The 23,454-nt window shown below is 46.5% G+C and overlaps 2 protein-coding genes across 3 annotated transcripts; both read right to left on the reverse strand.

Annotated features, from left to right (window-relative positions):
* Window positions 1-5,651: 5,651 nt before the first annotated feature.
* On the reverse strand, window positions 5,652-14,338 carry GLUL (glutamate-ammonia ligase). Of its 2 annotated transcripts, XM_033092321.1 has the most exons (8): window positions 14,182-14,305; window positions 13,055-13,193; window positions 11,450-11,628; window positions 9,976-10,137; window positions 8,257-8,403; window positions 7,730-7,857; window positions 7,344-7,543; window positions 5,652-6,804 (listed from the first exon to the last, which is right to left on the reverse strand). In XM_033092321.1, exons 3-8 carry the CDS (start codon window positions 11,613-11,615, stop codon window positions 6,486-6,488), a joined length of 1,122 nt encoding a protein of 373 aa, XP_032948212.1. In that variant the 5' UTR covers window positions 11,616-11,628; window positions 13,055-13,193; window positions 14,182-14,305; the 3' UTR covers window positions 5,652-6,485. The 2 variants fall into 2 exon arrangements, with proteins under 2 accessions (XP_032948212.1, XP_032948211.1); XM_033092320.1 differs by lacking the exon at window positions 13,055-13,193 and having other exon boundaries at window positions 14,182-14,338.
* Window positions 14,339-21,350: 7,012 nt separating this feature from the next.
* Window positions 21,351-22,256, reverse strand: LOC117014439 (transmembrane epididymal protein 1-like). Its single transcript, XM_033092322.1, has one exon. It carries the CDS (start codon window positions 22,254-22,256, stop codon window positions 21,351-21,353), a length of 906 nt encoding a protein of 301 aa, XP_032948213.1.
* Window positions 22,257-23,454: the final 1,198 nt, after the last annotated feature.

Raw genomic sequence — 23,454 nt, forward strand, 5'->3', positions numbered from 1 at the left:
TTTTTAGTGGTTGTGTAGACAAAAAGGCAGGGCCATACCAATATTTTCAAGCTTCTAGAAGTGACTTATAATAATCTTTTCTCCCTGGTGATGTCCCTGGCTCCCAGATCCTGATTATTCAGGCAGAACTATTAATGCGGCCCCCCGAGGGGTCCTCCTGGGAATGCTGTGGAAAGAACATAGAAGGCTTCGCTGGTTTCTGGGTTTATAGCACTTCGGCAGAGGATATGTCTGTCTTTCTTAAGTATCAGAAGAAGGACTGATCCATAAAGTCATATTTTCTTTTTTTTTTTTTTTTTAAGATTAGAGAAAGTTTAGCCTAAGGTGAGGAGGGACTCAATCACATTGTATGTGTATGTCTTCTCCAGACATTTTAATCCCGGTGAAATGTGGTTATAATGACTATCAAGAGTACCTTAGATGGGAAGCAGATGTCTCACAGAGGGGCACACAGGCTTGATCTTGTACTGGGCTAATGTGAATCCAGACGTTGTCAATGGCTTTGGAAGGCCCATCGGAGTCCACTCTGGGAACTAACTTTATCTGCGTAAACACACAGTTTGGGACTTTTTTGGTCCCTGTAGACATTGCCTCTTTCTTCTTGCCTGCTCCAGGCTCCCTGGATAGCTTCCAGAGCACCCTCCTGCTTTGGGGGCTGGAAAAAGGGAAAGAAATAACCAACATCAATCCTTTTATGATTAAATATTCCTATTACTACTCATACTAAAATATTGCACATCAGTTTTCTTTTTTCCCCCCACGAAATGCCGCATGAAGATATGGCTCGTTCATTTCTTTCAGACTTCTCACACATATCTGACTCTCTGAATTCAGCTGTGAACCTAGATGACAAATATGTAATCATAAATTAGAAGAGTACTATCCTCCAATAAAGCAAGTTCAACCCTGAACAGCTTCCTTTCACTGTGGGATATGATGGTTCACAGCACAGAATTCTAAATCTGGAAGAAATTTCAGGGATGTCCATAGTTTATCTCAGGCTGATTCTGTAAGGATGGTGTCAATTTCTATAGAAGTAAAAATCCTTTAATGCCAGCTAGTCCAAGTATGTTCCCAACTGTTCCCTCCCAAGGGAAGGGAATAACTGGAAGACTCAGCTACTTCCAGGTTATAGCAATTGGGATGATCACACCCAGATGCCCTGCATTTGGGATCAGGAAGAAGGGGCCATTTCTGGACCAGAGAATTTTGGATTAACTGCAGGAATGGGGTAGCTCATACACTAATCATTAACATCTAAGATTAATGTTTGTGAATAAACTGTTCCTCACCCCAGAATTCTATCCACTTCCTTTAGCCAGTGATACTGGTAAGTGACCTTTCTCTGACAATTTAATTCAACAAACATTTACTGAAGGCTCACTTGCCTTAAGTGAGCTAGGCTATAATGTGTTTATATCAAAATGTTAATAGGTTGGCAGTTTCTGGCTCATAAGCGCACCTAGGAATGAGTCTGGTGACAGGTTGTTTGGAGAGGAGAAACCCAACACATTCATTTTATGATGCTCTCTTGTACAGGAAGTCCTGGGAAGTGGATTCTCCTACTGTACTCTCTCAACATATCACAAATTCCTTCCCAGAGAGAGACCTGACAAGGGTTCACTTCTTCAAAAAAAAAAAAAAAAAAAAATCCTCTTCCCTCCCCTCCATCAATACAATACCGTACTATATGGCATTATTTGAATAGAGTTACCAAAACAGCTCACAAAATCATTTGAGGATAAGCTAGCATACATAGCAATAGGACCGGAAGTCCTATACAGCTTGGTGATGCCAACGACACTCCTTTAGCTGTGGGAGAGGCATGAAGAGGAAGGAAAGTTTCCACTCACAGGACCCCCTCATTCATAGGCTTGCACCCAAACACCAAACATAACGCCTCGTTGGCCCTTCTTTTATTAAATTCTGGGTGTATCTCGAACGCCTCTTCCATTTAATATCAATAGAGCAGTGTAATAGTCACAAGGGAGCAGTTATTCTGAACCTTTATTGAAAGGCAAATACAGAAAGGCGTCCACAAAGTTTCGGTTTAGTGAGTGTGTGCCCACTGGAGGTAAGTCAACAGATCTGCTGACGACACCATATGGTAGAGGAGTTGAGGAAGCTGAGACGAGTTGCCATGCAAGTAATTTAATCTGAAATCCGTGAGAAAGAGGACAACTTGCTGGGTCCTAGGTCCTCAAAAAGCAACTCATCCAACGATGATAGGAACTGCATGGACACTTCCTTTGTAACATGGGACTAGGACACCACCCACCTCCTTATATCAGAGGGGCTCTGGGCAATGAATCATGGACCAATAGTGAGCAGTACCCGAGAACCCTGTCGATAAAGCACAGGAGAGGGCAGAATTAGGAAGAGTTGGCAGTAGAACTGCCATGCTTTAACAATAATTAAAGTTGCTGTGTCCTACCTTTCTGCTCTTAGTGACAGCTTCTCAGTCCAGTGAATTCTCTTTGAGTGTGTACTGCTTCTGGAAGATATTCATAAGTTCCTGTCTCCTTGATAAAATACTGTATCTTTGACAAAAGATTCATGCAGAATACCTGTCTTGTGTACCTAATGTGAACATGTAAATATATGTATATGCCCAAATATATGTCTATATTGTACATATGTGTATGTGCGTCTGTCTGAATATTGGAAAATCAAGTATGACATTTTTTTAAATGAGTGGTTGGTGACCGAGTTAAATAAAGACTATAAAATGGCAGGGTTCTGATCAATCCAAACTGTTTACAGTTGCAATTTCCCTGAAGCCTCTGGAATTGCATGATGAATTGCCACTTTATATTAATTATAACTCATAAAGCAACATGAGGCTCTTGGCAGCCTGACTGCAGCCAGAGCTAACCAAGCCAGCAGTCATTAAAAGCTCAGTAAAACAGAGCTTTGCCTTAGTGACCAGCCAAACCACCAAGTTTTCAGGGGTTTGACACCACCCAATGAAGTTGTAGGCTTAGAGCTCACGAAACTGCTACTTTAAAATAATTCATTAAACAAGTGCTGCAGGCACTGTGACAGGTTTGGAGAGACAGTCCTGAGAAAGAAAAACAGGATCCCTGCTGTCATGAAGTTGACAATCAGAAAGTTCTGTTGAGTGATGGGTTTTCTTTGGGATAGCAAGTTACTTTCCAGACTTTGCACCTTATTGGTGTAAGAGCGAATCAGTAACTGGAATTACCTAAGTGCACCTTTAGCGAGAGGTAGTGGGCTCACCAGTACCAAGCGTTTGCTTAGGAACTTCTTTTATCTACTAAGTACCATTCTACCCAACAGCACAAATCTGGCTTGTTAAATGGCCCTAAGCATAACCATCCAAGGAACTCCCTGGAATCCTTTTAGCTCCAACATTCTTCTGTTAGCTTGTGCTGTCATTTAGCTCTTATCCAATAACTGGCAGGATGAAATTAAGGGAACTCATGTTTAAAATGGAGAACTCCTTTTGTGAATATTGGCCTCTGTCTCTTTAAGGCTGAGGCTTGGCTGTCATGCTGCTTAATCTCTCACTGATAAAGTTATCATGTAACCCAGTGTCTGTTAAATGAGCTATAAAAAACACCTTAGAAATACAAGGGGATTGCACTGTGACCTGTAGGTCAAAATTAATTCTGGGTAAGAAGGCAGAGAAGGAAATACACTGGTTATTTCTATCCATATTCTGATCATATTGACTTCGAATTCCTTTTCATGTCAGGGTTACAATGAGCAAGAAAAAGTGCTCAAGTTGCCGCCTCAATCCAGTGCTTGCGCCGTGCAGAAAACACCCCACCAGAGACTATAGGGCTGACCGCGAAGGGAAGACAACTTCGGCTGGGGAGAGAGGTGAAGGGCATCTGCTGAAATAAGAACCACCACCTCATTTATCAGCAAAGCCAGGAAAACGCTGAGTGATAGGGGCTACTCTTAATAATCATGTTGAAACAACAGGTGCAAACCAGTAGTTAAGATGATCCTGCTTGAAAATCAAATGATGTGAGCCAACCGTCCTAGGAATATCTAAAAATAACTAAGACCAGAGCACATCATGCACGCGCCCAAAGAAAACTGTCATTTGTATGTTTGCTGGAACAGGCCCCAGCTACCTCCAAATTGAGGACATTACCTTTTCAAAACAGTAATTACTATTGCCCACAATACCTGGCAACTTAGGTTCAAATGTTGGATGAGTAAGTGCTTTTGCTAGACGTTCTGTGTACAGCACCGTGGGGCAGGAGGAAGCTCCTCCCCAGCCTGCTGTGGAAATGGACTAAGGTAGGGATAAGCCAGGATATGTGTAAGAACTCTCAGGTAAAGGGACCAAGAGCCAGGGTACAGAGGTGTCACCATGGAGCTTTGGGGTGAATCGTAAGCAGCTCATTGGCCCTAGTGCAAGAAAAGGCATATCCAGGGCATATTTGGTTGGCTGGCCCCCAGCACATCCAGCCTGGGAAGGGTTTAACCAGGGTAGCAACGCGGTCAATATTTGATATTTAGATGAATCAGTGGCAGCTGCACAGAGGATGAAATGAAGACCAGTAGGGATAGTGAGAGCAGTTAATAACACAAATACTTCAGGCAGCTATAAAATTAAGCCAGAGGGGTGTTCAAAACAATGTTATAGCACGGTAGGCCAAACATTACAGTAAGCTAGTTTCTGGAGCACAGGGGTGGTGGGATTTACACCCTAGTAAAAACTCCAGGGCTGGGATATGCCTTAACACAGACATCCCAAATAACCCAAGTATAGGGAAGAGCTGGCTGGCAACGTGACTCCAAGGTTTTTTGTGTTTTTTTTTTTTTTTTTTAATTCTAAAAACAGGTAAATCTGAGCTTACTTTGCCTCTTAAGAAACACTCTTTGGTAGAAAAGAAGGGAATGAAATGGCAGACAGGGATTTAAAAGAATCACATGAGATCTTGTTTGGTTGTTTCAGAGCTGCTCTGGACAGTTTGTTTACAATGAGGAGTTATCTAACTTTGAACATACTGTACATGGCAATTAGAAGTCATCGTGGCAAGGAAAAAACCACAGCCGGCCTGCCGCAGCCAACACCAAAACAGCCAGGAACAGTAGGGAAAACATAGGGATGAAGGTGGGGTTTGTTTTTTATTATAAAAGAAAAAATAACTCCTCGGGAAATCTTAACAAAGGAAAAAAGTATTTCACACTCAGAACAAACACCAGGATACAAAATTACAAGTGTTTTGACTCCAGTCCTGTCCCCATCTCCCCAAAGAGCGGAGATGGGAAGGAGACAGCTGAAGCAAACAAGCAATTCTGTAAAACAAAGACTTAAAATCCCTACAAATATGATTAAAATCCTGTTTTGCTTTTAAAAAATTTTTTTTAATATATCAAAAGGCCTGCTTTAGTGACATGCTAGTCCCACCAGAAAATAACCCAATACCCCCTTGTCAATAACATGCTCAAGTTGACCAGCCAACTCATATTTCTACACCCCTGTGTGTACAATACGTGTACCTTTTAAATAAAAGCCACGGGGCTTGGGTGACTGCTGCTGTTAACCTGTTAACTGACCAATGTCCACCCCCTCCAGAAGGGTGGACAGGGCACAGAGAAACCCTTAAGTGGCAGTGAGGGAGTAACAGCTCCAAATAGCCACCTTTTCAAGCACCGCCACCCTCACCCCCATTTCAAAAGGAGATCCTTATTTCTAATCAGATAACTCTCCTCAAATTTGGCTCCCGGTGACCAGAATGGTTTTTCTCTTTTAGAAAAAAACACACACCTATCTGCACACCCATATATATCATTTTTTTGTTTTTGCATTTAAATATAAAAATACTACTCTGCTTTGTTATAAATGGAGAACCAAGCAATGAGAACTTTTTCTTCTAAGGTAGGGCTATCCATCCCAGCCCTTTATGCTGAGCTTGTCTTCAGGGGAGGGCATGCAGCTCCAGGCAAGGGAAGCACACCAGGGTAGGGGCATTTTCCTGCCTGCCCGACTCCCACCCTTCCCTCTCTCCTAATTCTCACTTTTATTAGAAAGCTGGTTATAACCTTTTAAGAACTGGAACTTCCCACTGAGAAGGGACCTCTAACCTCACCTGGGAGTAAGCCTAGCTCCCTCATCCCCTTCAGCTACCTGAAGAAAAAGTCCGTCCCCTCCCTTCACAAATACTATGCTCACTGTCCGGATAGCTACGCCTATTGGACAAACACACCTGATTAAAATGGAAGCAGTGGTTATGTTTCCCCGCCCTACCTCCCCACTAACACACTAGAAAGCTTCAGTGATAGGGGGGGAAAAGGGGTGTATGTGTGTGTGAAGAAATTAAGAACCTGACCCCTCTATCCTGGCCAAAGAAAGCAAGAGATATTAACTGGGCGTGAGGAATAAGAACAAGACCTTGATATTCCGCCCTTAGAGTTACAGCTATTATGACAATCGAGAGTGGGTGAGAGTGGGAGTGGGATGAGGAATTAGAAGGGGTTCCATGGCTGCCAGGCTAGTCCGCTTAGTTTTTGTACTGGAAGGGCTCGTCGCCAGTTTCGTTGAGAAGACATGTGCGGATGAGGGCTTCTGTCACCGCAAAGGGGTCACAGTTGGCAGAAGGGCGACGGTCTTCAAAGTAACCCTTCTTCTCCTGGCCGACAGTCCGGGGAATGCGGATGCTGGCGCTCCGGTTGGCCACGCCGGCAGAAAAGTCGTTGATGTTGGAGGTCTCGTGGAATCCAGTCAGGCGGCGGGCATTGTCCAGGCCCCCCTTGGGATCGTAGGCTCGGATGTGGTACTGGTGCCTCTTGCTCAGTCTCTCGATGGACTCCTCAATGTACCTAGAGGCAACAGAAAAGATGGGAGTCCGACCTGCTGCCAGGAACTTCTGCCCTTCAAGGGCAGAGGAGCAGGTATGGATGGATGCAAGAATGGAGTGACTTATTTATCAGTCTTTTCCCAGTTTCCAGTTCACCTCAATACATCCCCAGGAAAACATCACACCTGTTACCTGTGTGTCCCAGGGCTCAGAACGGTGCCAGACACACAGTCGGTAACATTTGTTGAATGAAAAGATCCTAATCAAAGACTTTCTCTGACCCATAAGCATCAATTAGGTATTGTTACTAATTTAGTTCTTAATAAAGATTTTCAAATGTCCTTCATCTATGTCACCTTTTCCGTCACCACCCTTGCGTTCTATTCCTAGAGAATTTTGGGGCACTTTTCAAACAGCAACAAAACGACAGGATTCGAAGACAACTTTTGAAGCCAACTGACAAGAGCTAAGGTACGGGCTTCCTCATTCCCAACACATCAAATCGTTAGCAAGTATTCCTGCTCGGTGAGTATGATGGCCCCAGCAGGAGAAGGTACTCACTTCAGACCGTTCTCCTCTCGCATGGCCTTGGTGCTGAAGTTGGTGTGGCAGCCGGCACCATTCCAGTTCCCAGGAATGGGCTTAGGATCGAAGGTTGCTATCACTCCAAAGTCTTCACACACTCGATGCAGGATGAAACGGGCCACCCAGAGATGATCTCCCATGTCGATTCCTTCACAGGGTCCTACCTGGAATTCCCACTAGAGAGAACAAGAAGGGTGGCCTTTAAAATAAAGACAACTGCTCACCCCACTCCGAAGCCCCGAAGCCGGCTCCTTTCCAACCTCGTGAGTTTTGGATTAAGGAATGGAACATCTGCAGCCCTTGTTAGCAAAAGTCCCCCACTTGCCCACAGGTGGGGAAAACGGTGGACTAGAGCCATTTACCTGGGCGGGCATGACCTCGGCGTTCGTCCCCGCGACCTTGATGCCGGCATACAAGCAGGCCCGGTAGTGAGCCTCCACGATATCCCTGCCGTAGGCTTTGTCCGTTCCCACGCCACAATAGTATGGACCTGCAGAGGCATCAAGACGAAATGTCAAGAGGGAAATTCAGCACATCCCTTTCCACCTAAAATGCACGGCCCAAAGTCAGAGATCAGAAAGCTCTTAACGCTGGCTCTCTAGAATCACTGTACCCGCCTTTACCCAGAAATGGGGCAAGATAATGGGGCAGGGGGCTCCTCTTAGCTGTAACCTCAGTGGAGCCCAACGTTTTCCCTCAATATTAATATCTAAACATCCATGTTTGGATCTGGGTAACGTGAGGGCCAGTATTATTTCAGCCAGTCTTAGGGATACTCCCACAGCTTTTTGATCCACAAGGAGTCACTGCCATCTCTGGCAAGAGAGACTTCCGTCATCAATTAATTAAAAGCAACTGCGAGAAGTCATCTCTCACCAAGGGGACTTACCTTGAGGCCCAGGGAAGCCGTTGGAAGGCCAACCAAAAGGGTGCCCATCTGTGCCCATGAGAGTATATTCCTGCTCCATTCCAAACCAGGGGTGCTGATTGCTCACCATATCCATTATGCGCTTACAGGTATGCCGTAAGTTGGTCTCTAAAAAAAAGAATCAGCACGCTTTTAGAGACATATGGACAAATACACTGATGGGGAGAAGGTCTGTAGAGTCTGCGCAGCTTAAGTGTTGATTACAAGCACAGCTGACCCCGTGTAAAACCTTTCTGTGTCCCATCAACGTGAGGGGAAAATGGGAGAAGCTGTAATTGAACGTTTGTAGGGAGATTCCCCAAACACTTTCGTTACAACCAAGTCACATGACAGTGGATCCAGAGCAGAGCAAATTTTCACCTTCTCTGCACCCTGGCCACCTCTCAAATACCAAGGGTCAAGCACTGAACCCCTCTCTTCACAAGACAGCTGCTTCTAGATGTGAGACTTATTCCACTTTCTTGGGCATTTAGAGCCAAGTCTACCAGTTTTTATTGAAAGAATCGTGTGTATGAGGAGCCTTACATTCCAGGTGAGGAGATTAAGTGCCGAATTACATAGTATTGGCTGGTGGAAAAGAAAAACATTAAAACGAGATGAGCTCAACTGGAAACAATTTCTAAGCCAGAAGGGAACTTTAAACTAATACAGACTTATTACTGACTGCTTAGCTATGTCCCAGAAACCATTTTAAGGCCTCTATGTTAAAGAAAACCCACCACTGAGTCTTCATTGACAACCCTGGGGTGGGTATTACCAGTCTCCGTTTTTACAAGTGAGAAAATGAGGCTCAGTGACGTCAGGTGGCCCACCCAGGATATAGGACAGGTAGTCGAGCAGCTAGGAAACCCTTGACTGTTTTGGCTACAGGGCTCACGCCCTTTACCACGATATGATACTGCCCCTTAAAACAAAGACAATTAAGAATTAAGTTCCAGAGTCACTCAGTGACTCGCCAAAAAGTCTCACTGGCAAAGTGTAGCGAGAGACTTCCCAGAAGGGAGACGTCAGCTGAGTTTAAAAAGATGAATAGCCGAGAATCAGGAGCAACAGGCACGCCTGCCTGACAAAACCCAAAGGTGCAGTTACAGCAAACCTTGAGGTAAACAGGTGAACCAAATCAGTGAACCAAAATTTTAGTCAGTGGACGGACAGAGAAGAAAATAAGCTGTCTGGAATGAAGTGGCAACCGATCACGTATGTAATACTGTTCTCGATTATTTGCCCGTATTAAACTCACGTAACCCTCCAAACAACTGTATGAAATGGGTTTTATTATTTTCCTCATTTTAAAGTTGGGGAAATTGAAGTATAGGGGAGAAATAACTTCCCAAAGTTCGTAACCGGTAAATTGCAGATCCAGAATTCAAACCCAACATTCTAATTTCAGAATCCACGTTCTTAAATCTACAGGCAGGCAGGAGGGGCTGTGTCACGGGGGACTCCACCAGCAAACAGATTTAGAAATCAATGTCATTTTATGCAACAACCGGGGACCGTGGGAGAACGGCCCACATTACCTCTTTGAATGAGGAAGTTCAAGGTAGAGAGATGCAAGTCCAATCCCCCAGACTCCTGAAATAGGATAGTCTTCCCATCCCTGATTTTGGAATACCCTCTACTTTTCTTTTGCAGCACTCATGATGAGGGTGGCAGCATCCATACCTATCCTATACGCACCTGCAGGCTTTCGGTTGTACTTGAAGACTTCACAGAACACCAGCTTGTTGGGGTCCTTGCGGAAAGGATCCCGAAACATGGCAGCAGGGACGAGATACATGTCACTGTTGGAGCCTTCAGACTGAAAAGTACTAGAGCCATCAAAATTCCACTCCGGCAATTCTGGGGTTAAAAGAGAGGGGAAAATTAAGTTAAGAGGTACAGGAGTTTTACAGGCAAGAACACAGCCCCTCACTCACCTTTTCATTTCCAAAGATCTACACTCTTTTCCAGAAAGTCAGTGAGGCATGACGGCCACTATTAATATGACATCTGACACCTGCATGTAGCCCTACAGTCCTGAGTTCTAACAAGATTGTTGCATCACTTCCTTAAAAGAAATAACAACCTAAGAGTGGCGTTTCATCCCTAACTATGTCTTTCGGACACCATGGAGATAAACAGAAATATTCTGACATCAGCAGTGAATCGGTCATCACTTAAAATGTTGAAATAGGAGAAACAAAGATTCTCGGTTTCCCCACTAGGCCATCTGTGTTGCTCCTTTCTCGAATTCAAGCCCCCACGATGTCTATGGACTATGGTAGCTTAAGCTGTGTCCTTATTTTATAGATGAAGAAACAGACGACTAGCAAAATGACTCATTCAGGGATGCTCCCACATCACTTACCGCTTCCCCACTATGTTTTAAAGATAAGTTTCTTCCTCTCTCCAGCTGACTCTGAGTCCTCCGAAGGCTGAGACCAAACTCTTACCTTGGAGCCCCAGTGCCTGTCCAATACTTGCCACATAGCAGGTGTACAATATATGCTTTATATCATGGTCATTCATTCATTCATTCATTCACTCAAATGTGAGTGAACACTATTAGAAGAGGAAGCTATCCTAAAGGTGGTAGTTTTTCTATTCTGATCCCTTTCTAGAAGGAAGAGGTCTATGGCTTGTTCTAGACCAAAAAATGAAGGTCTCAACTCGTGGGATAAGCAATCAGATGATTTCAGAATCTCCCAAAGCGGCATCAACTAAAACCATATGGATGGCTAGTCCTATTTAGAAACTACTTTGGGGTGTTAGGGTATTTGCTTTGCATCTAGAATCCCAGTGATACATGAGTACGAAACAGTATTCAGAGTTTGTAAAGTAGGAGGTACAGTCAGGTAAGAGCAGGGGTTTTAAAACTGGGTTCCTTGGGGTGTTTTAGAGCCAACTAAGTTGGGATACCCAAAGTCAGCTCCCCTCTCCCTCCCAAACCAGACTTTTAATCTTTTGTCTTCTATACACTGGCTTACACGCAAGATTCCATTTAAATAAAGGGATCCATTGTTGCCCTGCCTTGAGGCAGTGTAGGAGCTTAATTTTGACTGAATGAAGTCGGAAAAGCCCTGCCTTAGAAAAGCTTTACAAACAGTACAATAAAGAGGCCAAATCTAGTGGCTTAGTCTCAGGCTGCGGCCCCCCCACCTAGTCATCTCACCGTCTATACACTTGGGCTCACTGTCCAGGGTCCGGGTCTTACAGCGCAGACCTTCTCCCGTACCGTCAATCCATATATACATAGCTTGGACTTTATCACCCTGAGGCAGGGACATGTACACCTGCTTGATGCCTTTGTTCAATTGGGAACTCGCCGAGGTGGCCATGGTGGAAGTTGTTCTAGAGAGAGAGAGAGAGAGAAAAAAAATTAAGAACACCAATTCCAAACAGATCCTCTGTAGCAATGGCTCAATAAGAACCACAATGAAATCAACAGTGGGAGTGGTGACCCCTCTCTTTAGAAGTCACACACTCAAAGGTGTATTTATTTACTCTGCTTTTAGGAGCATTAACGTTTTCTATTCTACAGAAATCTCCTTATAAGCTTCCTCAAGCTAGAATCTACATTTGTGAGGGCTAAGCTCTATTTTTCTCAGTGTAGTGGAGGTAGGGGAATTGTTCTAGGGGGGAAAAAACCCAATAAAGAACACCAAAAAAGAAGACACAAACATTCAGAAGTTTACGGAACGGATATGGTCTCCTAACACAAGTAAAATCTAGCCACAGAAAGGCTTGCCTCTCCCTTTTGCCTTGCATCCAAGAGGTCATCTCAATAAAAAACCTTTTGAAGATTCCTTCACCCCTCAGACAAAACCCTACACATTTCGATGGTAGGATAAAACAAGTGGGCTAGCTAGAAGATTTGAAAGGCTGGTGGCTTCCTAAAAGAACTGCAGTCAATCACATCACCAAGATGTAGAAAGAGCTGATGCAAGTTGTTTTCTACGAGGCACCGTGCCTTAACTTCCATCAGTCAGAGGCAAAGTTCTCGCTTCGGAAGGTACGTTTGAGAGTGACATTCTGAGAACTTTCCAAGGAATTAGGAAATTCCCACTTCTAAATCAAAAAGATCTGGAGTTTCAAAAGCTGAAGCATGCTAGAAGCTGCAAGCCACCACAGAACCTCTGAAAGGCAAACTCTGAAGCCAGGAAACCAGCCTCAACCCAAGAGGAAGCGGTTCTGCCCCTTCCTCCCCCCACTCCCTCAGTGGCCCAGGGTGGCTGGAGAGGGAACACATTGTTCTCCAACGACTTGGGCAACTCTCTGAAGTACAGTGACAAAGTTTCTACGGGCAACCATCCATGTTTGCCCAGCTGAAAACATAACTGCTTCTCCTTACGACAGCCTCACCCTTCCACAAGGGGAGAGGACCTCGCCTGTCTAGTCGTCCTGTTAGAGGAGAACCAACACCTTCGCCTACAAGCAGCTACAAGCCTTGTTATGTCAAACCCCACTCCTGTCTCTGCCCATTAAGTCCAGAAGAAACAATTCCCTGATCCCTCCAGTACCCACTTAAAGCTACAACCCAGTTTCCAGCTTTCATCCCCAGCGTCAAGCCACACTTTCTCCCTTAAGCCTCTTGGTTTCGGATCTTGTGCATTTTTCTGTGAGCCGAGTTGGTGCCAACAGCCTACTTGTTTACTGTTATCAACTGGTGCCAACGCGTGCCTAGTTGACTCGATGGGGAGAAAAATGAGATTCTGAAATTTTGGGCTGTTTCTGCAGCTGCCACCGGCCGGGCCCTCTTCCCTGCCTCTTCACTCACCCCAGCCACAGAGGGTGAACTGTATCGTTGGAATTGCCCTCTTTGGCCCTTCTCTTTTTGGAGTGGGGTTCGAGCCTGTCCTCCTTGTCTGATTGTCGCTGGTCCACGCACCGGTGCTTTCGGGCCGAGGAAGACGGACCTGAAGAGGAAGACGCAGAGTGATCCGGGTCGGACCCGGACTCGCAGGAATACGCAGGTGGCTGGCTGAAGGTCTTAATCTTGATTCCAGATTTCTCTCCCGAGTTCACTGAATAGGCAATGAAGCTGTAGCTGTTGGAGCAGGACTCGGAGGACCCTGATTCCAGGTCGTCTTCACGTTCTTTCACTGTCCTCTTCAAGCACTTGCGGCCCGGGGTGAATCCCCCCGCGCCGTCCCTGGGGCAGTTGCGATTATCCACTTTGAGAACAGCCCTTTCCCACGGAAATATCCCGAAAGTCGGCGCCCCGCCCGTCGGGCCCCGGTCGGGATCTCAGGGCCTGGCCAAGGGGGCCATATACCTCCTAGGGCCTAGGCTGGGGAAGGGGGTAGGGGACGGGGGGGGGGGGGGGGGGTCGCGGGAAGGACAGTGAGCCGCCGCCGTCTATACCCGGCCAGACCTCTCCACTGGCCGCGCCCGCCGCCACGCTGCAACCCGGGGTCCCCATTGTTCAGTCACAGTGGCAGGCCCCCGAGACCGCGCGGCCAGAGTTGACCGCACCAATAGCCACTCGCCTCAACGGAGGCGTCTAAAAGGTCATCCAGACCTCGACGATCGCCAAGGCCTGCCACCGCGGAGGAAGAGGGGCGCTCCCACTGGGGCCACCAGGCCACTCCATCCACCTCGCACACCACACCACCGAGCGACCTCCAGGGGCGGCGCTTTGAACCTCAAGCGGCCAAAAGACGATCAAAACAAGTCCCCGCCCTCCTGAAAGCCTGGCGACCGGCGCACCGCACCATCGCCAACCGAGACCCGCCGGGAACCAAGGTGGCGAAAGCCTGCGGGACCGCCCGCAGGCCAAGGCGCCGACCAGGGCGGGAATGTTCCCTGGAAAAAGCCGAACTCCAAGGCCCCGCGGTGCGGCTCGGGAGGCGGCGGGGGCGGCGCACGTCACCTCCAGGTCCCCTTGGCTGGCGGGCCGCTTACCTGGGGGGGCGAGCAGGCGTCAGGGCGGGCAGGCCACGAGAGCGAGGTGCGGAAAGGAAAGGAGAGGAGAGGAGAGGAGGGCGGGTGTGCTGCTCAGGCGCTCCGCTCTTCTTCCATCCTCGGCTCTGCAGGGCTGCTCGCCGCCCGGCACCCTTTATCCGCGGCCGGAGCCGCCCCCGGCGCCTTGATTGGCTCCCAGCGGCCGGGAGCCAGGGTGGATCGGCTGACGCGAGCCGGGGCCCCGCGACCATTGGGCGAGCGGCCGAGCGGGCGCCGCCCGGGAGGGGGCGAGCCGGCTGGGAAAGAAAGGGAAAGGGCCGTGGGGGAGGGGCGCTGGGACAGGGTAGGGGGCGCTGGTGGGCAGAGGAGGGGAGGGATGGAAAGGAGGCGGGCTGCGCGCGGAGAGGCGATTTCCTGCAAGGAAGCACCCGGCCTACCCGAGCTGCCGCTGGCCACGGCGGGGCGTCCCCGCAGCCCCGACCCGGGTCTGGAAGCTCCCCAACAAACCGCCCTTGGCCTCCACCCCTGCAGCCCTCAGGTTGAATCGTTTTGCCAAAGAGTGCTCTCTTTTAGTAGGTCCTATTGCAGACCCTACAACTCCCTAAGGAAATTCTGATCCACGGAAACATAAATTTGCCTTTTCTTGTTAGAGGACTTCCCCCTCCCCCGATCCCCTTTTCCATGCTGGTGTCAAGTTGAGAGGGGCGCGGGGCGCCGGAGCCGGGCAGCTCTGGGCCTGCCTGGGCGCTGGGGGACCGCGGGCCTGCGCAGAGGGCAGCGCAGGTTGGAGGCTGCCCGGGTTAGGACTGGAAGAGTCCGCTCTCAGTGGGTTTGGGGAAATGACCAGAAGTCCGCGATCTCACATTTATAATCAACCTGCTGTGTATATCATCCATAGAGAGGATCCTGGGTGCTGTAGAAACAGTCAAGAGATCTGTGTGATTCCTCCTCTGTCACACCTAAAGGCAAGTCTCTCAGCCTCTCTAGGCCCAAGTTGGCTGGTCTGCAAGTAAAGATCTTCAAAAAGAGGACCTTTAGAGTCCCCCAGGAGATTTGAAATTCTGTGTGCAAACTTCCCCAAGGGCAGCTGAAAGGAAAGGGAGGGCTTTGCACGCCCCCTTCAAAACCCAGGGTACTTAGAAAATTTAGAATTCCTTAAGCAGATACTCTCAGGTATTGCTTTTCAGATACTTTATTGCACCTTCTTTTTAATCTGGAAAGTGAGAATCCGTACCCCTTCCTCCTCTCAGCCTTGCCGTGAAAATGTACAAGTGAACACAATCTTGAAATAGATACTTGTCAACAGGTGCACAATAGTTATTATACCAATTCTATTAATTAATCATTCTGTTTTTATTCCCTGAAAACCCCCTGACAGTGTCTAGCCTTTATTGCGTCTTTCAGGAGCCTCAGTATTTGAGACTTTGAGATTTTTCTGTTCGAAGACCAAGAAGTCATGCTTCCAGTGCTTTTGGAAGAGGAAGGGAGGAAGTTTGTTCTTCTGGTTATTTTTCGTACCACAAATATGGGAAAGAAATGTTGCTTGTGACCACACACATATAACTTGGCTCCTTTGGTCAACATCCTTTCCCTTTCAGAGTGTGTTCTAACACTGTAGTGCTTTAAAATGACAGATGCAGTATTCATCTCAAATGGCTTTTTGGTATGTTTCAGACAGGTGACATTCTGGACTGGCGAAGGCACCTTACCCGGTGTAAGGGATTCCATGTTGGGTTTCAGTGCTGCGTGTTGGAGTGTTATGATGTGGTTTTTAAAAGCTAGGCTTCAGGTCAGCCAAACCTAGGTTCAAGTGTGGGCTTTTCCTCCTACCAGCTTTGTGATGGCTTAGTTACTCAGCCACAGGGAAGACTCAGTTTCCTTCCAAAATATTGTAGGGAATAATTGGGACAGCATATGCAAATGAATGAGGTTTGTACCTGGAACATAGTTTAGAAAACAGTAATATTATAGGCTAAGATAATATGAAGAGATTGGATTCTTTCTTTCTTTCTTTTTAGCTCATAGACAACAGAAATTTATTTCTCATGGTTCTGGAGGCTGGAAGTCCAAGATCAAGCCGTTAGCAGATTCAGTGTCTGGTGAAGAACCACTTCTTTGTTCGGGGATGGTGTTTCCTTGCTGTGTTCTCACATGGTGGAATGGATTCTTTCTTTCCCCATGACAACCCGTTACGGACAACTTTCTAACTCAGTGTAATGTTCCACTCTTAGTTTTATGAGAGTGGGCTTAGACCTGGTAACTGAGTCAAGTGTCTTCATTCCATTTCTTTCTGTAAAGTCTTGAGTTTAAGTGGTTGAGGAGGGGAATTGAGGAGGAATGTCCTTGTTTAAAAAGATGTTGATTTCCAGCTGCCAAACGGCCTCAGCATAAACCAGAGCCTCCTTCCTGCTGCCCTTGTCGCCTCCAGCTCCTGAGGTAGAGATGGCAAACATACTAGACAATGGAATAGCAGAAGCAAGTGCAGTTTTTAAAGTGTATGGTATATTTTGCCCTGTGAGTGCCTGCTTCCCTTGTTAGATATCTTAACCTCCTAGAGCAGCTTCTTCATCTTGCATCTCCCAATAGCATCCAGGGTGAGTGTTCAGTAAGGGATTGTTGACCACACCGAAATGACAGCGACACCATCAAGAGAACATGTGCTTTGAGCTGCTTTTCCAAGAATGGAAATAGATTTGCTTTGATCCATTCACGTGACCAGGGACATACTTTGTGAGGGTTAGCGCAATAATGCATGACTGCAGAGTCTTTCACGAGGGAACAAGAGGCCCTGTCCTCCTTGCCCGCACTTACTTAAACCAACAGAAACAGGGTCCAAACGAGTCCAAAGACTGATCAGGGAAGCTTAAAAGTGTATGAAGGAAGAAGAAACAGGAAAAAAGGCCTGTAACTAACTGGTTCGCCCCCAGGAACCCAGACTGTACTTTTGGAGAAGTTAAAAATGGAACAGCCTGTTTCATCCAGTTTGACTTTGCTGTGTCTGCGGCGCTTTGTTCTCCTTCCCTTTCTTCCCTAAATTGCCACCCACCCCCATTCCCCACCCCCTCCAGGAAAAGAGCACTAGAATGCTTGAACCTATGAACTCTTCTATCTCTTGGTACACTCAGTATCTAAGCCCACGGGGTATTCTATTACACGTGCTTTGAAGTCAGGCTTTTCTAACCTAGCGTAGAGTAGCTATGCCCAAGGAGTGGGAGAGCAATATTACAGGTCAAGATTTTGTTCCAAATCTAAGAAATGTCCGGGGACTGAAAGCATTTCTTCAATGTTGTTCTGTTGCCTGAAATAAAGGCCTTGTCTTGGGTGGGCTTTACCTGTCAGTTCACCTCTCAGTTTCTTTCTCTCTTGTTTGAAGGACATATTCTCATTCTGTGGCTTGAAAGACCTTAATCTGGCGATCTCAGGTGCCTTCCCAGGGCCCGCATGGTTTGCCTTGCACTCCTTAGAGACAAGATATGGGGTAGGGCCCAAACAGACCCAAACGGTCAGCTATAACATGCAGTTTGGGAAATGGCGTTTTCCCCTATATCTGAAGGATTTCAATAGGCAAGCAACAGAAAAACCCTTTAATCGGGCTAAAGAGACATAGCTGAGACCCATGCTTGAGAAATACCCTAGAAACCCAACCCCAAATTATAAACTATTTTTGGTTTTAAATAAACCATCACCAGTTCTTTCCAAAAGAATAGACTATTATATAATCCTGAATCAGAAAGAAAACAAAAAAGAAGAAAATGAACAGCTTTGAAAATTAACATCATTCCTCTGAAACCAGATTTAAGGAAGAAGCTGCAGTTGACCAAGCTTTCGGAATTCACTACACAATTAAAGCAGTCCAGGTTTTACCTCAATTCAGTATCTTACCCCGAACCCAGTGACATGGTTCTTTATATTCTTTCTGATTGTTTGACAGCCTTAAACTCAGGTTAGGAAATTAGAAGTTCAAGTCTCAGCTGTTTCATTAGCCTGATTTAAGTTTTGCTGAAGGTCCCCTGAAATCACTCGAAAACAGGGAATATTCCATATCCCCCAAACTGCACGTTGTGGCTGAAGGTGTGGGTCTGTTTGAACCCTACCCTAAATCTTGTCTCCAGTAGGACACTGTTTGCAGGGTTGGGAAGAATTAAGTTCATCTTAGCTAATAACATGGGAAAATAAGTCCTTTTGAGAAAATTAAAGCCGTGCCATTCTAGAATTAGATCTTCACATTAGTCGATCTTAAAAACGAGGAAACCTGGTGCAGTATTTCCCAGCCTAGTGTGCTTCCAAGGTGTCACTCCCTTGAGAACATTACGCTCTTTCCTTTCCTTTAGTCTCAGGCTGTGGACGAGGCAGTTCTTGGCTACCACCTCTAAAACCCTGAAATCCCTACTGTACCCACTTAAATAAATAGTGCAGGGGCCGGCCAGTTCACCCCTGACTCCTATATTGTGGCTTACCCTGCACCTTACATATAGTAGACATTCAATATATTTGTGAACAACTAGATGACCAGAAACAAAAATGCTTTATGGCGGGTTTTATTTAGAAGAATCTTTGGAGATCATTTTGCATATTTAATAATCCCCTAGTTTCATTGTTTTGTGAATCTGGGATTTTCATACATCAAAAAACTTTGTTTCTTAGTCTCCATGTATGTATGGATCTGTCTTTATTCCCTAGATTGATGGGGACACCCTTGAAGCTTATAAAAAAGTTTAGGAGATTTAGCACTGCGGTCAAAAACTTATTTAGATAGGAGTGTGTTCTTTAATTGGTACTTTTCCCAGAGATATCCTCAACTGGATCCACGGCTCTTCTTCCTCTTTCACTCCCATCCCATTAGTTGATTTGAATCCTTGTGTATTTCACGTTCACATGCCAAATTTTAACGGGAAACAAATAGCCCTAGGGTATGTTTTCTGGATGCTTGGGCAATACTTATTCTGGTTCTGTATTTTTCCTGACCTCTTTTCCCCTCCCCCCATTTTTAAACCGGTGCTGGAGACTTGTTTACCGGGATGGAGCTAAAAGAGGCTTGGCTCGGGTGGTGTGAACGTAGTGCCCTCTGGTGGAATTTTGGGAGACTTACATCTCCCCAGAAGCTTAAGAGTAGGAAGTTGTTTTCTTGACAGGCCTTCCAGGGGAGACAGCCTCTCTGTTATATCTCAAATATAGTGAATTAATAACACACACGTTTATTACCTATACTGGATATTTAAGAGATATTATCTTGGAGGTATCAATTGATTACCAGAGGTTTCTTTATCCTTATAAAGATAGGCCTCAAATGACTAGAAATGGGTGGCTAGCAGCATCTGTGCTTTTCCGTCTTCTCCCATCAGGGTGTACCAGAGGTGAAAAGAAAGGTAATTGAAAAGCGTCTAGGAACCAAGGGTTAAGGGAGAATGGCAAGGATCAGAAAACTTGGTCACAAACAAGTCTTATCCTTAGCCCTCACTCGGATCTGAGCCCAGAAATTTAAGACCCAGCCAGAAGTTGAAAATCTGCCAGACTTTCAGTCCCAAGGGATACTGGGGGAGGGGAAGGGGGGCGAGGGGAAGAAAGAGGGCTGGAGGGGCTGGGGGGGCAGGGGGAGGAGGGCTGGGTGGTGGACAGAAAGTGAGACATAGACACATTCTCTGGGGGGCGGTCTGAAGTATTTACACTATGCTGCTTGCTTCAGCTGGGCCTTCTGGCTGACCTTTTTACTTTCTGTCTTGCCTCATACCAGCTCTAAGACTTGGGCAAGTCAACCTGCTGAGTCTGTTTTCTGAAGGTTCCTTATAGAAATTCTTGTGAGGATTAAAAAACAATTAACAGTAAATAATTCAGAAACAGAGTAGTGGATTTTGTTATCTCAAGAATGAGGAAGAGTGGACCCATGACGAACGAAGGAGATGACTTAGGCTTTAGAACGACTGGCATCTTGCAGAGTTTCACGGAACCTGGGACCTGTCTGGCAACACATTTAGAAGAAATAGGGGTAGGTGGAGATTCTGGAAGCAAATAAGCCTTTATTAAGCACCACCTGTGCTACGTACTTGGCGCATACATAGGAAATTGTGTAACTTGGATCTGGCAAAGTCCTTATCCTTTCAGAGCCTATACTTTAGGTGGTGAGGAAAGGACTCCCCACGGGAAATGATTTCAGAAACAAAACAAAGCAAAGTATATCAGCTATATGAGCAAATTAACAAGGTGGGTTTAGTGTAAGTGCCTAATTGTTCCAGAGCAAAGGAGTCAGTAAGAGTTCTTGGAGATGGCCTCCTTGGGAGTGTTCAGTGGGGTGGGGGTGAAGGTGGGTTTCATACCGGGTACCAAATACCATGATAAAAATAAGCTTGTGAAGGGCTTTCTGTGAGACACGAGGGAGTGAAATTTGCAAAGACCCATGGATAGTATCTAGTAAATTACATGTGCCAAAGTGGTGAAATAGGTAAGCTTTGGCTGAAATAGGAGTAATAAAATATGAACTTGGGGAAAGTACTGAACATAAATATTTGGATTCCATAAATATTTCAGTTTTGAAATGTTACTATATTAAAGCATTAATAAAGTCTCACTTTATTAATCTGAATTTGAAATTAAGCCAATCCTTAAAAATTTGGGGGTGGGGGGTAGGAAAAAACAGCATAATTTCAACCTTTATAAATCAATTATAAATTCTGTTTAGGCTACTTCGATGTGGTGACACCACTTTGGTGTACAAACAGAGGTACCCACTGTTCTTTATCAGGATGAAACTTGAATGATTCCAGTTTTGAATTGTGAGAAATCGTTATTCCCTCAGGCAAAAGGCAATCACTTGTGCCTGTAGAAGCAGCTGGTGGCAGCATGACTGCTGGCCTCTCCTCTTCCTTTCAGAGGCCTCCCTTCTACTGCCTTCTCTAACCCGTGGCTTTTCTTGCACGCTTACCCGTTCCCATGGTTCTCTTCCCCCACCCACTACACCAATCCCATCAGCATCCCTTTCTCGGGCCCCTCTCCCCTCATCTCCTCAGCACTTATAGGTTCAAGGAGCGGACATGTACCAATAGATGGAGACCAATTGCTCTATTTCACAGCCATTACCTTCACTGGGGACCAAAGAGGGTACAGTGCACATGCCCGAGAGAACCCACAAGGAGGAAGATGGGCTGGACCATGTGCCAGGCATCCTAGGCCCTATCTCAGGGTGCGCTCTCTGAAAGGAGAAGAGCCTGCTCATCTTTCTCTGACGGCTCCACTTCCGGCAGCAATTCGTAGACGGGCCCCTCAGGGCTCATGTAATATGGAGCTTCTGTGGACGCCGTCAGCTTCCAGCTGGGACTATGGCAACGGTACCAAAGGGAAGCGATGCTGTAGATTCCCAACAGGCACAAAGCATTGGTCATCACATGCCAGCAGAAGAAGGTGGTGATAAACATGATGTCGCTGATGTCATCGTCCTGCCATGGGTAGCCGGACACTGGTCTGTACAGAATAAAGCCCGCCTGCACCAGCCAGGAGCCCATCATCAGGAACAGAAAGGTCTCGATCAGTGAGAGGTGAACTGCGTCGGGAGCCCACAGCTGTATGGTCAACACCAGCATCAGCAGGAACACCACCAAGATGAGCAGAGAATGAGTCTGCAGCTCCACCCCTGCTGAGCCCTGAACGTGTGACACCAACAGCATCAGGAGCACGTAGAAGGTCAGGGCCACGGTGCCTTTTTCTAGGAACACACACCTCTGAGGCAGCAAGTTGTTGCTCATGACATCTACGCAGCCATTGAGGGCGAGGAGGATGAACATGGTGAGGTGCTGCCACTCTTTGGGGTGCATAAATCTCGGTGGCACCTCCCTGTCCATCAGCATGAGCCCTCCTTTAATGCAGCTGATCTCATAAACTATCAGGATGGAGCCAGTCACCATCTTCAGCAAACCTCTGTAGGATATTCCCCACAGCCTGACCCATCTTCCCTTATTCCTGGGAGGACAGGAAGGATTCAGGAGAGAGTCACTGACTATCAGAGCTTTGGAGACCACTAGTGCCTGATACAGTCCGTATGAGACTAGGAACAGCCCCGGGTACACATGGCCGATAAAGGTTCCCATTGGATTACAGATCTGTCTAACAAGGAGAGAAGAGTGAAACTCAGGCACATCCACACCTCCTGGGCCACTTCAAGGTCTGGGCTTTGGAAAGAATTGCCTTGCACCAACTTTTATCATCTCACCCCACCCACTGCTCCCCCACAGAGAGGAAATGTTTGTTGAAGCAAACCTACGCCTTTGGTGGTGTAAAGCCTCAGTGTTGCATTCCAGTTTGGTACATTGGCATCTGGCTTCTGCCAAAGAAGAAAGCTGGTGACTGTGCTTTTTAGGGGCTTCCCTCTATGGCCTTGGAGGTGCTTCTGGTCACACATGTCCCTTTCTCCCATGGCTTCCTCCTCCTTTGCTGCCTAGCACTCAGAAAAGGAGAACAGAGAGAAGCATGGGATGGAGTGACATCCAGAGGAAGCCAGGGCACTCACAAACCTTTGAGTATCCTTCAGTACCTCTCAAGCATAACTTTGGCCCAATTGTAAAGTTTTCTTTCTGGACACATATATTTATAAACATCTGGATATATAACCACATCATCCATACTTATCCTCTGTCTGGCTTGTCTGTTCTTATAGACACATTCTGAAGATGATCAAGAAAGCTCCCTTCACCTCTTCCCCTCACCTCTTCCCCTCCTTGCCCCACCCCTACTGCCACTTGAACGTCTCCACTGGGCAGTAGATAGATCCGAAAAGCTACTTTTTGATGATGATTTTAGGAATGGTGGTGGTTTTGTAGTGTGTAAACCTAATTAAGCTTTAGCCCTGCTTTCCAGAATTTCCTCCCCTATATGGATCCAAGGTTGAGTTGGCTACCAGAGAAATTTACGGGAGAATCTGACGGTGGAAGTGAAGCACACCTAAGTACACTCTGAAGGTGTCCACGCCAAGCGCCACTCCGGCTTGTGCATTCTGTTACTGATCTGCTGGCTTACCTCCTTGGCATGACCAGCAGCCAGCCTATAGCTCCCTTAGCTTCTCTTAGTGACCAGCTTCTGCAGGTCACCTGCCACTGAAGTATGAGGTAGTGAGAGAGAGACATGGGCTCCATTTTGCCCTTACAGGTTTCCGTTTGTCCTTGCTCTTCCTTTAATATCATATACTTCTTCCTGGGTGTTGTCACATTGACCTGAAATGACCTCAGTCCCATCACATAGCAGAGGCAACAGCCTTCCATAGGCTTCTTCACTACACGTAGTAGAAGGTCT

Source organism: Rhinolophus ferrumequinum, chromosome 22, assembly GCF_004115265.2.
Source record: "Rhinolophus ferrumequinum isolate MPI-CBG mRhiFer1 chromosome 22, mRhiFer1_v1.p, whole genome shotgun sequence".
NCBI lineage: Eukaryota > Metazoa > Chordata > Mammalia > Chiroptera > Rhinolophidae > Rhinolophus > Rhinolophus ferrumequinum.

Bases quoted from the DNA above. Each gene is read 5' to 3' on its own strand.
- GLUL (XM_033092320.1), bottom strand. From the start codon at position 11,615: ATGGCCACCTCGGCGAGTTCCCAATTGAACAAAGGCATCAAGCAGGTG. The intron at 8,404-9,975 runs GTGCGTATAGGA...TCTTTTTTTTAG, and splicing joins GTACAACCGAAAGCCTGCAG to AGACCAACTTACGGCATACC. The intron at 6,805-7,343 runs GTGAGTACCTTC...TGTTGCCTCTAG, and splicing joins CGAGAGGAGAACGGTCTGAA to GTACATTGAGGAGTCCATCG.
- LOC117014439 (XM_033092322.1), bottom strand. From the start codon at position 22,256: ATGGGAACCTTTATCGGCCATGTGTACCCGGGGCTGTTCCTAGTCTCA.